Genomic DNA, 14508 nt, shown 5'->3' on the forward strand with positions numbered 1-14508 from the left:
CACAGACCTCGTGCTTGGAGCTGACTAGGATAAGACACCAGGTGCCCTCCAGGGGAAGATCCAATTGGAACTGAGAGCCCCGAGGCTCTGGGACACTCAGAGTGGCTGGCTCCTTCCTCCCAGGGCCCCTGCTAATGTCACTGTTGGAGCCGTGGGACTTGGGGGAGCCAGAAACAGCGCTCAGATGGGCTCATGACAGCCAACAGCATGAGTCTCCCCGGCTCTGTGTTCAGTGACACCGTACTGGTAGCTGCTATCAGTCATACTGTGAGTATTTACACCTGAAAATCATCAAGTGTTCCAAAGCAGTGCTGCACCCCACACCCCTCCCAAGAGAGCCAGTTGTTAAATATTTATCAGCACATCACTGGTTGGACACACCCTCTTGGGAGGGGCTTGAAAAGTTGCTGGCGAATCTCTGAAGGTGCTACCAGCCCTGGGACCCTTCCTGAGGCCGCGGCTACAGCGGGAGGGTCGCTGGCATGGCTGACAGCTACCGTCTCACCTCCCCTAGGAAAGGAGCTCAGCTCTGTCCTCTGCTGTGTGCCTCACCCCAACCACGTTCTTTATTTGCACCGACCCTCTCTGCCCAGCCAGATACTGAGGGGAGCTGTGGACCTCAGAGGTGACATACTGCTAATGGCAACTCTTCCCCCAGTGGAGGAAGAGCACACGAATACCACCCTCTGCGGAACCGCAGGCACCTCCTGGGCCCCCCAGCACCTGACCCCTGCCCACCTTCGTGGCCTTCCCACCACTTCTGCCCCTCAGCCTCTCTGCTCGAGGCGAACACCGAGCTCACTGCCTACTGCCTTACTATGTTTTGCGTGATCCTGCGAAGGAGACTGTGCAGCCCTCCCAGGAGGGCCCACTGGTTGAGCCTGCCTCACCCTTGGTGACCGGCCCAGCCCACACTGCCGTCGGAGTTCCTCCCGCACTTGCTGACTGGCCATGAGCTTGGCACTTAGCTCCATAGCCACACCCTGTGTGCTCATCTTGTCTGGAGGGGACACTGGGCTCCTAGAGGGTGGGCCATGGTCCCTCAGTCCTGTGGGATGAGAGAGATGTCCCCAGAGAGTTGCAAGGGCCATTCAGAGTAGTTAAGAACACAGACCTGCCGCTTCTCAGCTGCGGGGCCTTGGGCAATAAGCTCACCTCTCTGAGCATCGTGTATTCACCTGTAGGATGAGGGTGATAATACCGACCCCGTCTGGTTATTGCGAGGATCAAGTGAGACTGTGCTCATCGCTCTGCCAATTCACAGAAGACCCAGGACAGGGCTGAGTGACGCATTCCCAAGGTCCCATTACCCACAGGAAAACGGGAGGCAGCCACCTGCTGGGGACCCTTCTCCTCCCTTTTCAATGGCTTCTGAAATACTGCTGTGGACTGAACTGTGTTCCCCCAGATTCATATGTTGAAGCCCTAACCCCCAATGTGAGTGTATCTGGAGATAGGGTCTCTGGGCGGTAATTAAGGTTAAATGAGGTCAAGAAGTAGGGCCATAATCCAACATGACTGTGGCCTTCCAGGAGGAAGCATTTGCTCTCCCACTCTGCCACTTGAGAACAAAGTGAGAAGGCAGCCGTCTGCAAGCCAGGAAGAGGGTCCTTACCAGAACCTGCCTATGTCAGCACCTGATCTCAGACTTCCAGCCTCCAAGAACAGTGAGAAAATAAATTTCTGTTGTTTAGCAGAAGGGTTTAACAGTTCGACTGTTTACTCAGTCCGTGGTATTTGCCTGAACTAAGATAAATACCTTCGTGCCTTCCTGATACTTCTGCAGCACCCTCCTCACTCAGAGCAAAGCACTGTGTCAGGGATGGATGTGGGTGGCAGGTAGAAGGTCTCTAGACACACGGGCAGGGAGAGAACGGGGCTCTGGAGGCAAACAGTCTCCATCCCTCAAGCCACAGCCTCAAGCAAGCTCCCAGCCTCACTGAGGCTTTCCTTCAAAACTCCTCTATAAAAAAAAAAAAAAAAGCTCCTCTATAAAATGAGGGTGCATATATCTGTCTCTTGGGGCTGATATGAAGATACATTCATTGATTCAGCAAAGAATCGCTGCACTCCCACCTACGCCAGGCAATGTTCTGGGTGTTGGGGATAGAGTTGTCGACAAGAGACATGCAAATATCTGTCCCCATAGAGCTTATACTTGAATGAGTGTGTGTAGTGGGAAGGCAGATGGTAAACAAGTAAGAAAGAAATGCCATGTACTAGACGTCGATAAATGCTATGGAGGAAAATAAAACAGGGTAAGTTACGGGGTGAGGGGTGAGTCGGGGAGGTTTTGATATTAAACAGAATGGTCAGGAAGAGCCTGAAGGTAATATTTGCGGAGAGGTTAGTGTTCCAGGCAGAGGAACTGCAGGTGCAAAGGCCCTGGGGTCGGAAGTGTGCCTGGCTCTGGAAGGAACGGAGGCTGCAGCATGGCTGCAGCAGAGGGAGCCAGGTAGAAAGCAGATTGTGTAAGAGGCTGTTGGCTACTGTAATAACATTAATGATAAAGCTAATGTTCACTTAGCACTTATCCCAAGCCATGCCTTATTCCAAGCAGTAACCTCTGCTAATTCATTTAATACTATTATCCTATGAGGCAGGTGTCTGCGTTTCTATGGGCAGAAATGAAGCAGAAAGGTGACACAACCCGCTGAAAGTCAGACTGCTAGTTGTTAGAGGCTGGTTTTTCCTCTAAGAGGTACGGCCACTGAGGGTTCTGAGAGGGGTGACATGATCTGACTCACACTGCAAAAGGTTCAGCCTGGCTGCTGGGCTGAGAACAGATTGTTGGCGGGGAGTGTCGGGGAGGAGGGGAGGCACAGGGATCCATTAGTGGCCACAAGAGGGGCAAGAAAGGATCCGGCGGATAAAGGCCCATAAAGTCCTCCGCACTTGTCTGCCACGCAGGATGTGTCCCCAGATGTCACGGCCCTCCTCCCCTTGCCCTCTGAAGGAGGGCACAGAGAGGCAGGGGAAGACGGATGTCCAGGGTAGCCTTTGTTCCACGCCAGCCAGACTTCAGCAGGCCTCAGGGCCCCCCATGGCTGCAGGGGCTGTGAAGGGCCCATGAGCCATGCGTGCCGAGACTGGCCCTGTTGCAGCTGCTGTCGGTTTGGTTTGGGTAGGGGTGAGGGTCACAGGGAGGGGAGCCGGCACGGACCTGGAGGAGGAGGGTGACTCCCTGGCTGGCAAGGAAGAGGATGGCCCAACAAAGGGCGTATTTGGCAAGCACACTTCGAGGACCCAAAGGGCTGGCTTTGCTTATAACTCCGCCTCAGTGCCTGCCCACCGCTCCAGCTGATGACTCAGGCTTCACCTCAGCAGGTGGGGGCCCAGGGCCTGAGTGCCCCTGCACAGAAGGCCACTTCCTCTTCCTGCCCCTTTCTCCGAAGTCCCCTTACTCCCAGGCCTCTCATTCTGACTGCAAGCCAGGGGCCGCCTCCTTCTGGGCCTTGCAGAGTTGGGCTGGCTGAGTAAGGGCCGGAGATAGTCACTGATTACTTAGCTGTTCTCACGTACTGGCTTCCATGCAGAACGTACGTGTCAGTATTGGATCCATGTAACAATCCTGGAAGGTAGGGCTTTTTGCTCCCATTTTACAGATGAGGAAACTGAGGCTTAGAGGTGAAGTAACACATGCAAGGTCACACAGCCAGGGCAGAGGTGGAGCTGGGACTGGAACCCAAAGACAACAGCCCCTGCTTCTACACCCACGCCACACTGTCTTGGGAGCTACTCTGGTCTTCGTGCCAGCACCTGGGCAGGAAACAGATGGGCCAAAGACAGTAGGTGTTAAGGCTGGGGTAGCCAAGGGTCAGAGCTCTGCCACTTACCAGCAGTGTGACCAGGGCAAGTCCCCTGATCTCTCTAGGTCTCAGGTCCCCCAGAGTAACTTGAGGATAATAATAGTACGTACATCTCTAAGGGCTGTCGGGATAATGAAATGAGTTTGTTCACATAAAGACTTCGAACATTGTGAGACACATGGTAAATATTCCTTAAGTGTTTACTTTTATTACTACTATTTTATTTATTATTATTAGGCTCAATGTCTGCCGCAGCCTCCCCGGCCTCCTTTCCCATTTGTGCTCACAAAAGCTCCTCCTGGCGGGAGCTCTTGGCTCCAGCCCAGCTGGCCAGCTCGCCATCCTCCAAACACACAGCACTTTCCTGCATTTGCCCTCCCTCCTGTCCAAGGCCCACCCTCCTATCCAGGCCAACTTCAGTCCTGGGTGAAGCTTTGCCTCCAGCCCTAGCCCTCAGGGCCTCCCCGTCCAGCCCCTGTGCTGTGGGGAAGCCCAGAGAGTGTGCGTCAGTCTGTGTCTGGGGGGGTCAGTGTCTACCCTGGCTGCCTCTTCTCTCTGGTTTTAAAGAATTTAAGTATTTTCACCTCTAGACTAAGGAGCATTTATGAGGTACCAAGACACTCATTTTTCTAAGTGTTTTATTGACATTATCTCATTTAAATCTCTCATAACAATTCTAAGAGATGGGGGTGTTTGTTTTTCCATTTCACTGGTGAGGAAACTGAGGCACAGAAAGATTCAGCAACTAGCAAAGGGCAAACTGGGAACTGAGCTCTGTCTGCCTGTTACTGAACCAGGTTCGTTTGCCTGACGCGCAGCAAGCCAAATGCTGAGAGGCCGAGGTTTGCAGCAGAGACGGGGGCATATGTGGAGTGGCCGGTAGCTCCTGTTATGTGTATATTAATACACATTGGCAGTTAAAACCTGCTGAGAGAACATTAGACAACTTGGCTCCAACAAGGGTCATCACGAGAGCCTGGATCGATCTCTTGGGAAATATCTTCTTATGGATCCCATCAGGAATAAGGTCGATAATTGAGGGATTTACTTAAACCGTCATTTTGTATGTGCTTGCTAGGACCTATACTCCTTCTTGCTAAAACTCTGTACTTGCTCTTTGCCACGCACGCTTAAGCCCCAAGTTCTAATCCATACGATGACCAATCAACATAAAGACCCAGACCACCACCCCACCCCCCGCCAAAAAAAAAAAAAGAAAAGACCCAGACCCAGAGCCTTGGTCCCATGTTTGCAATGAAAGGCAAAACAATTCCATTGCTCAAATCCTCTGCAGGCCTTCGCCCCTTAACAGCAGAAAGTAGGCCTCTTCCCTCAAGACTGAGGAATTGGATCAAAAGATAGGGGAGGACTGAAACTGTGCCCCATAGGGTTCAAAACCCATAACAGAAACTGGTGACTCACAGAAACTCTCGAGCTTGTCTTACAGAACTGCAGATAAGGGAAAGGCTTCTTTAAAACCCCTCTGCTTGTAACACAACGAAACCTGCTGAAACCGGAGGGACCCAACCCGGCAGATCCCAGTCTGCACAGAATAGACTTGCTTGCCCCGTAGGTGACCTTTTGACGTCACAGCCTCAAATTCCCCCACGGTTCACACCAAACTCACCTGGAATTTGCACACGGGTCCCATGAAGAAGTCTGTAACTCAGATACGCCTGTGCAGAACACCTCTTTCCTCACCTCCTTCCCTCCAATCACCTCTCCCCATGCCTCAGACCACCCTGTTTGTTTATACCATAAATACCCCAAGCTCCTCGCCTTCCGGGAGACTTATTCTCCCGTCTCCTCACTTGGCTGCCTTGTGAATAAAACTTCCCTCTGCTGTAAACCTGGGTGGCTCAGTGCTTGGCTTGCTGTGCGTGGGGCAAACAAACCTGGTTGCGTCACATGCTGACAGAGCTCAGGTTCTCGAGTGCTGTGCTCTCTGATGCCTGCCCCTCATCGCTGCACTTGTCTCTCCTCATGGCTTCAGACCTGGCATCGTTGTTTGCCTTCTTAGAGCTTCTCTCTGCAAAGTGATTGTAAGCTCCTGGCCGGCTCAGGTCAGACAGCGCGAATGAATTACCTGGTACAGCCTGGGCCCTGGGGCTTGATGATTTCCTGCCCTCAGGGAGCAAATGCAGGAGCGAGAGTTGTATAAATCAATAATTTGAGAACTACTCAATGCTTATCAAGCTCCTCATTTGTGCCAGGCACTGTTTTAGTAACATCAGAATGTTTGTTAACTACTCATTCCTCACGTGAGCTAGATGAGGTAAGTGGAGAACAGAGAGGTTAAGTAACATGCCCCAGCTTACACAGCTGGTAAGTGGGGGAGCTGGGATCATTACAAAGCACCAGGGTACCCTGTGACGTGGTAAGTTTGTATGAGACACCGGAAGAGTACAGACCAGTAAGCAACAAATGGTTTGGGTGTCCAGCCAAGGGAGTGGCAAGTGAGAGGAGGTGACAACTGAGCAGGGTTTGGAAGAATGAATAGGAGTATCTAGGAAACTGAGAGGAAGAGGAAAGGGGAGATGCATTCCAGACAGAAGCAACAGCAGATGCAACGAATAGTGTGTTCGAGGTTATCGGAATATGTCTGGCATTACTGGCAGGTAGGTGCCAAAGGGGTGGGCAGTGGTGTGGGAGGAGGGAGAGTAGGGGGTGAGTCAAGGTCAAAGAGACAAGTGGGGACCAGACCAGGGTGGGGCGTGTGGTCCTTGTGAGAAGGTGGGGCTGCTTCTTGCAGATGAAGGGAGCTGCCAGTGGGTTTCAAACAGGGCACTTGTGAGGTCAAATTGCAGTTGTAGACATGGTGACGGTGGCTTTGAGGGCTCCACACCCCAGCAAAGGTGCAGATTAGAGTTATTGGTTATAACAGAGTTATTGGTTATTGCTGATAAGAATCAGCAGGGCTTGTTGAATAGACAAGAGTGGGGAGAGCAGAGTCTGGGATGACATGAGGGCCAGGCCCTAGCATGGGTGACAGGGTGGACACAGGTGCAATCCAAGCTGAACTAGGGAACCTTCCTAAGCTATGCCTCCACCTTTACTCCCCTCCTCAGTGCTCTGAAGGTTGACGAGGGCCCAAGCAGAGCTTGAGCGCTAACATAGGCCTCACAGTCGATCCAGCTGGAAGTGAGGGAAAAAATGTTACTTAGACCCACAGGTACCTTCTAGGCTGGGTGGGTCCTGGCAAAGAAAGGCCCATCTACTCTGCCCGAGCTCCTTAATGTTTGGAGATGCAAAAGCCAAGTGTGGGCGTACGGGCTGGAAAGGGCTTTGCATCACAGAGTGAGAGAAACTTGGAGTTGGGGGAAATCCTGGAGGGCGGTGGGGAGGAGGGGTGATGGGAGAATGCAGAGGCGAGAGGATGCAGGGAAGTTGCACGAGCCCCGGTCCTACAGGGTCAAGAGATAGCAGTGAACAATCCCAGCTCTGATGCTAGTGAGATGCGGTGCCTGGAAAGCTCGAGAAACTAGGGAGCTGACCCTCAGCTAGGTGCTTGCACCTCTGGGATTTAAATGCCTCCTCCACCCTGCTCTTTGCCGAACCTTCCCCTCAGCACAGTCTACTAGACCCCCAAAGACCTTGTGTGGAGGCTGGTGAATCTGTGTGGCGGGGGTGGGGTGGGCGCGAAGACGGAGGAACAAGCCGGGGTCCGTATCTGCTAGTGCAACAAGAAGCATCTACACTGGGCAGCCAATTCATCCAAAAACAAGGAAACAAGAGCTTAGAGCCCCTCGGGGATTAGCAGAAACCCTGCGCAGGCTTTACACTTCCTCAAGTCTTCCTGTGGGATGAGACCTTGGGCCAGACGTCTCACTCTCAAGAGGGCAGCCGGAGCCCAGCGGACGTGCGAGCTGCCCATGGGTTACGTTTCACGGGAAGGCGGGATACGCAGCCTGGCTGCCCCTCCTTCCCTGGGCACAAACGTCCAGCACAGAACCAGCACACAGGCTCCCCCATCCCTGAGCCCCTCAGGCGCTGAGAACGGGGGTGTGGGGTTTGAAGCCAGGTAAACCCTAGAGCCAGGGAAGGACAGCTTATCAGAAGTGTCCCTTTCAGAAGTGACAGAAGGAAGGTAGAAACGACACAGCCCTCAGTGCGTGTCCCTTTTCATTCTTTCCGGGTGGCCTTGTATGCTCGGGGGATGCTCATCCTGGCCTCTGCCGCTTGCCTGGCTCTAGGTCTGAGATGACAGGACAGGAGGAATCCTGCCTGTGACGTATTGATACATGGGTGATGACAAGTTAGGGTTTAGGAAGAGATCATCAAGTCCAAGGGGCTCCAAAACATGTGAGGATTCTTCAAACAACACAGTGAAGACGAGCTTACTAGGTCAAGCAGATAACCGTGCAAAGGCACTGGGTGAAATGGGAGGGGCCTTGGAGCCCCGCCTTCTCTCCCCGCCCCCCTGTGGTGGAGTGGAGGCACTTGCAGAATCACCATGGAACAGAGTTTAAAAGCCACAATTTGATCCATTTCCATTCTGTGGATGAGACACTGCCAGCCAGCGAGATGTGACACAGCCGTGCCTCGGCCTGAGTCGTGCGCTGGTCACCGGCAGAGCTGGGACTGGAACTCAGAGGTCCTGCCTCTAAGCATGGGTTCACCTGCCACCAACGGCCACAGCTGCTCTCAAAAGAAACGGCTTTATATTTCCAAGTGTTGGACATAAGGAAGTTGAATTGCCTGAAAGGGTTCTGGCCCCCATTTTCAAACAGGCCATCAACAGCCTCCACTGCCAGCTCCCTGGGAGGGCGGGGAGAGGAAGAAGTGTGCCTTGTCGGCACAACCAACTCCTTTAACTTTGGTGCAGGCGAATCAGCACAGGACCGCAGTGAAGCCTGAAATAATGGGTGTTAATTTCATCTTACAGCTGTGCTGCGATCCGGAGAGCGTACCCATCTCCTTAAGCTAAGGACTCCGTGTAACCTCGATACCACCACCTCAGAAGGGGCAGGGTGCGATGGACAGAGGGGTCTGGGGAGATCCCTGCGCTGCCACCTAGCCACTGCCTACCACCAAATGCTGTCCTTCTAAAAGAAGTTTGGAGAACACAAGTTGATTAGAAAAAGAGGGGCCTGCGGGCGCCCTCCAGCTGGGACAGAACAAGCAGAAATGCTGCAGCTGTGCTGGGGGGACACCTCCCAGTCAGCTGTGAGAAACGCTACATGAGCCAGAAAGTGAGACCAAATCCCAGTGTCACTAGCGTGAGGCAGAGCCTAGCGCATGGAGGTGATATGCTAGCTCTTCCCCTCAGCCCTTTGGGACAGCTCAGTACCGCAGTGTCACCTTAGGAAGCGGCGCTCAGAGCCGAAGATGAAACTCCCGGACCCAAATCTCTGTGTGAAGAAAGTCTCCCCAGGTCTTTTTGGTATGATGGCCACTAACTGCGCAGATCAGCCCTCCACATCTGCGCAGGTTGTCTCCATGGTTTCCCTGGCACTCCGTGGACACCGTGAGTCTCAGCTCCCTGAGGCAGGACCCACCGATGTTCCCCAAGAGTGAGCTGCTGCTGGGCTAGGCTCAGGGCCCACTAGTCACCTTACATCCGGGGGGCTGGGGGAGGAGGGACGGGAGTGTGGACGCTCCTGCTGCAGGAAGGAATGGGCTGGGCCCGCCTCATCAGGGGCTCCAGCCTTGGGAGGTGTTGGGAGGGATTTGGGAGAGGGACTGGAATGCCGGGGAAAGTATGAAGCCCTGAGAGAGAGCTGGCCTGTCTGCTGGACCAGCGCTACCACGGGGCTGACACCAGCCAAGGCAGAGATGCTCTACTCCCTTCCTCCTTGTCTCTGAGCACCCGCATCTCCACTGCTCACAGGTTAGGGGGAGGACAGAGTCATCCACCTTGCCCTCTAGACACCTCTTCCAGATCCTCTTATCTCTGCTAAGGAATGTTTTTGATTCCTTTCTCTTTTCGTTGTTCATGGAAAACTAGCCGACCCTTCAGCTCAAAGGCACCTTCCCGCCCCGGGAAGGGCAGGACTGCTGGGGCACCAGGAGCTGGAGGCACAGCCCCGAAACACACCCTGAGCGGAAGAGGTTTTACAGAACCCAGCTGGCCGCAGCCGCCGCCATCCTGCCCGTTCGTTATTTATGTGGCTTGGGAGCCTTTCCAGGGCCCCTCCTCTTAGCTGTCCCCCTCCCAGGGCATCGATCGCCCTAATGGCAAGGCTCTGCAGCGGCGGGCCTGAGCGGCCCCTTCCAGGCCTTCCTGCGGCTGCTAATTAGCTGGAGTCCACAGACTGCACTTCGCAGATGGGGAACTGGGACCCAGGGGCCCTGCTGGGCGTTGAAAGGGAGCTACGCTTAGCATCATGCCTCCCCCATCCCAGACCCTCTCTGGCTGGCTGTTGCTGATCCAAGGCTAAATCGCGTGTGTGTGCGCGCGCGCGCGCGCGCGCGCGCGCGCGTGTGTGTGTGTGTGTGTGTGTGTGTGTGTGTGTGTGGCTGGTGTGTTCCCAGAACTGTGAACATGGACAGAGGCCTAGAGTGGGCAGGGGGAGTCTTTTCACAGTGGCAACTCCAGAATTCCCACAAAGGAAGGGAATAGAAGTGAAGTCTCCTTGGAAGGGGGCTGGAGGGCTTGACTTTGCAGGGCATGTATGCTGCTCTGACTTGGATTGGACGGTTTCTGAGTGGCTGTAGGGGTTACTGGTGGAGCTCCTTGGGGTGGGGGCACTACAGCTCTCCAAGGCCCCCTTGGCTCCATCACTGTGCTTTTAGCTGGAGCTTTTGTCCCCAACACCTCCTAGCCCTGGAATCAACTGTAGCTGCAGGGGCCAGGTCCCCACACCTGAGGGTTGCAGACCCCTAGCATTTACTAGGGATGCAATCAGGTGAAAATGCCTGGAAAGAGACATCTTGGATGTCTGGAGGTAATACCAAGGACAGCAGCCAGACCCAGTGGAGGAGTGTGGGCTGCCTGGAGCAGCTGAGGTAGAAGTGGTGATGGGGCCACTCTGCTAATGGTTCTTAAATTTATAAGCGGCCTTCCCATCACCACTCGGGCGCCCTGGTAGAGACAAGCTTGCTCCTGGCGCTCGGGAACTGCAGCTCAGACAGCACAGCCCTGGAAACCCCTCACAAGATGCTCTCCATGCTGCCCCAGGCCTCCATTCAGGGGATCAGAGATAAGCTGAACTTTGGAGGAACTCAAGGAGCCTACATCCCATTAAACCCTAGAGTGAAATCCAGCAGAACTAACAAAAGTATGCGAAACCAGGTATGTAAAACACCATCTACAGCTCCGTTTGTTCTGTGGTCTTGCAGACATATTAAATTATTCATCAAAACAGAACATCAGAACCAACCACTATCATGTCTCCGTGAACTGTGTTCCTGGGAACATATGAAGCCCCCCCTGCTCAGGGGCAGACTCATAGTGTGGGTTGGGAAGGGGCATCTAGACACAATCCTAGTTTCCTGGGCAGGATCATGCCTCCAGGGAGGGGCCAATCAGGGTCTGAGTTCACTAGGCCATTCCATAGAAAACCTCAGAACTGAGATGGGCTTGTCCAGAAGGTGTCCCATTGCTCCTGAAACCAGCATTGGGAGCTTCCTGCAAATTCAGGGCTGTGAACTCCCCCTTCCTCCAATACCTTCCAGGCTCATTTATGAGTGGAAAATAGCTACTGATGTCTGGGGAGTGTGGCCTCTGAGTTGGGACCAGGAAGCTGATGCTGAAAGACCCAGGCTGCTCTGACCTTCCCAACCACTCCTTCCAAGGGATCCATCCTTCTAACAGGACCAGTCCATCCTTTCCCCCACTTTCCTCAGTCTCTGCCCCATCTCCCTTGAAATATATGCATTTCAAGGGACAGTTGGAGGGGCTCCTAGCATCACTCCTCCAGGGGTGGGCACAGAGCCTTCTAGGCCCTTCTCCTGGCCGGTGCCTTTCAGAAGCTCTCTTAGTGTATGTACCAGTTGGGGGTAGGCGGAAGTGGGGGGTGGGATGTAGGACACCCATGTCCCACCTTAAGTGCATTTCTAGAAGCCTGGAGCAGGGGAGTTGTGCAGATGATGGAACCCAGTGGGGCCCCCAGGAGGCTATCTTTGGCTGGAGACAGGGCTTCTTCCTCCGCAGCAGAGTATGGCCCAATCTGACCCAGCTGGGCTCCTACCACGGCCACGCTCTTCAGCCCACACCCACTCTCCCCAACCCGACTTAAATCCATTCTGCAGAGAACTCAGCGGTCCCACCCCAGCTCGACCAGCCTCGGGCAGAGATGACCCAGCCCAGGCTAGGATCCACATCTTCCAGGAGGAGCCAGCGTAGAGTGAAATGGGCCGAGGCCAAGGTCACAAAGGAAGGCAGAGGTAGGACGGTAATGAAGGGTTTGGTAGGGGGTCCTTCGGCCCTGGCTCCCTCCCCCGGCGGTCCTCACCGGGCGCGGCAGGGGCACTCACCGTCGGGACCATTTGGCCGACGGCCTCCCGAAGGGCCGCTTCCACAGCACACCATAGAGCTGCACTTTGGTGCTGATGTCCAGCGCGTCCGAGTCAGCCTGCTCCAGAGACGGCGAGGGCGACACCGAGTTGGATTTGGACGTGAACATCCTGCTTCAGCGGGGCTGCCCCAGCCGGGCCCACCCGCTCCCCGGGGCCGGCACGGATGCGGGGCTCCGGGCGAGGGCGGGCGCGGCGGGAGGCTGCGGGGCGTCGGCGTCGGCAGGCGCCTCCGGGCGCCGTCGGGGCGCGTCGCAGCCGGCGGAGACGCGAGGCGGCTCCGGCCGAGAGCTGCTGCGTTAAAGCGCGCGGAGCCCGGAGCGCCGCGGCAACTGGCGAGGGGCACGCAGCCTGCGGCTAGGGCTCGGGGCTGCGCCGGGCCAGGCGGGAACTCGGCGGGGAGGGAGGCTCAGCCTCCAGCCAGCAGCATCGCCCACCCCCCTCCCTGAGACAGCCCCAATTCTGGTGGCCCCGATTGGCTGGGCGGGGCAGGTGAGCTAGCTGGAGGCCGGCCGCGAGCGCCAATCAGTGCGGGCGCCGGCGGTAGGGCCGGGCTCCGTGCGTCCGGAAGGTCCCGGCGGGTCGCGCGGCCCCGAGACTAGGCCCCAGCACTTCCCCACCCCCACCCCGCGTACCCATTTCTCCCCCGGGTTTCCTCTCGGTTGCAGCGCCCACATCGAAACCGGGAACACGTCTGCTTTGCGACGGGCTTGGAGTCACTGCTGCAGATCCCTACTCGCTCTGGGTGGGGGAGAGCAGATGACCGGGCTTGGAATCCCACCTCAGTCCTTACATGACTCCGTGAAGCTGCGGTGAGCCTCAGTTTTCTCTCCTGTAGAGCGGAGACGCCTGTACCTTCTCAGGCAGGGCGGGGACCAGGTAAGACTTCAGCCAGTGCCCGAGCGCCCGCCCCGAGAGGAGGCTCCATCGGGGCTGTCAGCCCCTCCCCGCCTGCTCTGCTGGGTCTCAATTTGTACCACCGCTGCCGCGCCCGGATCGGATTTCTTTTCCCAGAACTTGGCTGCCTGCGTCGGCATTTGGCACTCAGTGCCGATCCCGAACGGTCAGTGCAGCTACTGTCCGTGATTTATCTGCACGCCTGGCCCGTGCTCCCTGGGGCCTGGCGCTCCATCCACTTCCGCTCCTCTCGGCGCCTCTAGATGACCGTCTCACTTTCCGGCGGGTGCAGACGTCTGTCCTGCCTCTGGGGACCGCCCGCGGAGTGGCTCTGTTAGCATCGCTGCGTGCAGGCACCGCTCCAAAGGCAGGGAAGTGAGTCTGCTCGGAGAGGCAGCCGGCTGGACCACGCGGCAGTCATCCTACTCTTGGCCGCGGAGTTGCAGGCCATCTCTGGACAGTCAGGATTCTTCCGCGCACTTGGGAAAACCACTTACCCCCTCAGGGGCTCTGATGCCTCAGCTGTAAGATAAAGACGTCAGATTGGAGCAGAAGTTTGCAAATAGGTAGCCTGAGTGCCAAATCACTTTATAGATAGACGTTATTAATTTGCTCAAGCAAAAGTAAAAACTTGAGATATAATTAAAATATGACAAAACGCACAGATCTCAGGTATTTATTTGATGAAGTTAATTTGATGAATGTATACACCAAGCCACCAGCACCCAAAGCAAGCTGCAGAACATTTCCATCGCCCCAGAAAGTTCCCTTATGCTCCTGCTGGCCAACTTCCCATCCTCACTCCGACCCAGGCAAAGCACTTTCAGACTCTTATCAACATTGGCACGCCTTTTTAAAAGTTGAAAATTTTAATGTCTAAAATGGCATTCTCTACAGAGCAGCCATCCCCTGGAGTCCTTTGCTAAGCCTGCTTCACTCATTATTACCTGCCTGGCTTCTCGTTTCAGGCATTTGAATTTGTGATCCTCACTAGATGCTCCTCCGAGGCCTTCCCAGGCCTAACACGTTATGAGTCTAGTTAAGAAGGGGCTTAATAAAGGGCTTCCGCACCCTGGCACCCTTTCCCTAACCAAGTCTTGGGTTTCCAAGCCCAGGCAACATCCTCTTGTTTCTCACTGTCCAAAGGGGCCCATCTGAATTCCCTTGTGCCCCTCGTGGTTCATGTTTCCCTGCAGAACATCTCAGGCACAGCTTTAACACAGGGTCCAGGGCCTGAGTCCACCAGGTGGGAAGAGACAGGACTAGGAAGATGATGAGAGCCCATGGAGAGCATACACAGTGGACACTTCACACTTTGGGAGGTTATTTTTGACACGTTTTCATG

General features: G+C 55.1%; 1 protein-coding gene across 1 annotated transcript in view; it reads right to left on the reverse strand.

Annotated features, from left to right (window-relative positions):
- PLEKHD1 (pleckstrin homology and coiled-coil domain containing D1) overlaps positions 1–12451 on the reverse strand; it is a 28155-nt gene extending 15704 nt beyond the window's left edge. Inside the window, exon 1 of the mRNA XM_079913423.1 lies at positions 12228–12451. Coding sequence (XP_079769549.1) covers positions 12228–12376 — 149 coding nt within the window. The 5' untranslated portion in view covers positions 12377–12451. The remainder of the gene's footprint in view (positions 1–12227) is intronic.
- Between the last annotated feature and the right edge of the window lie 2057 nt (positions 12452–14508).

The sequence above is a fragment of the Stenella coeruleoalba genome (genome assembly GCF_951394435.1).
Source record: "Stenella coeruleoalba genome assembly, chromosome: 2".
Lineage (NCBI taxonomy): Eukaryota > Metazoa > Chordata > Mammalia > Artiodactyla > Delphinidae > Stenella > Stenella coeruleoalba.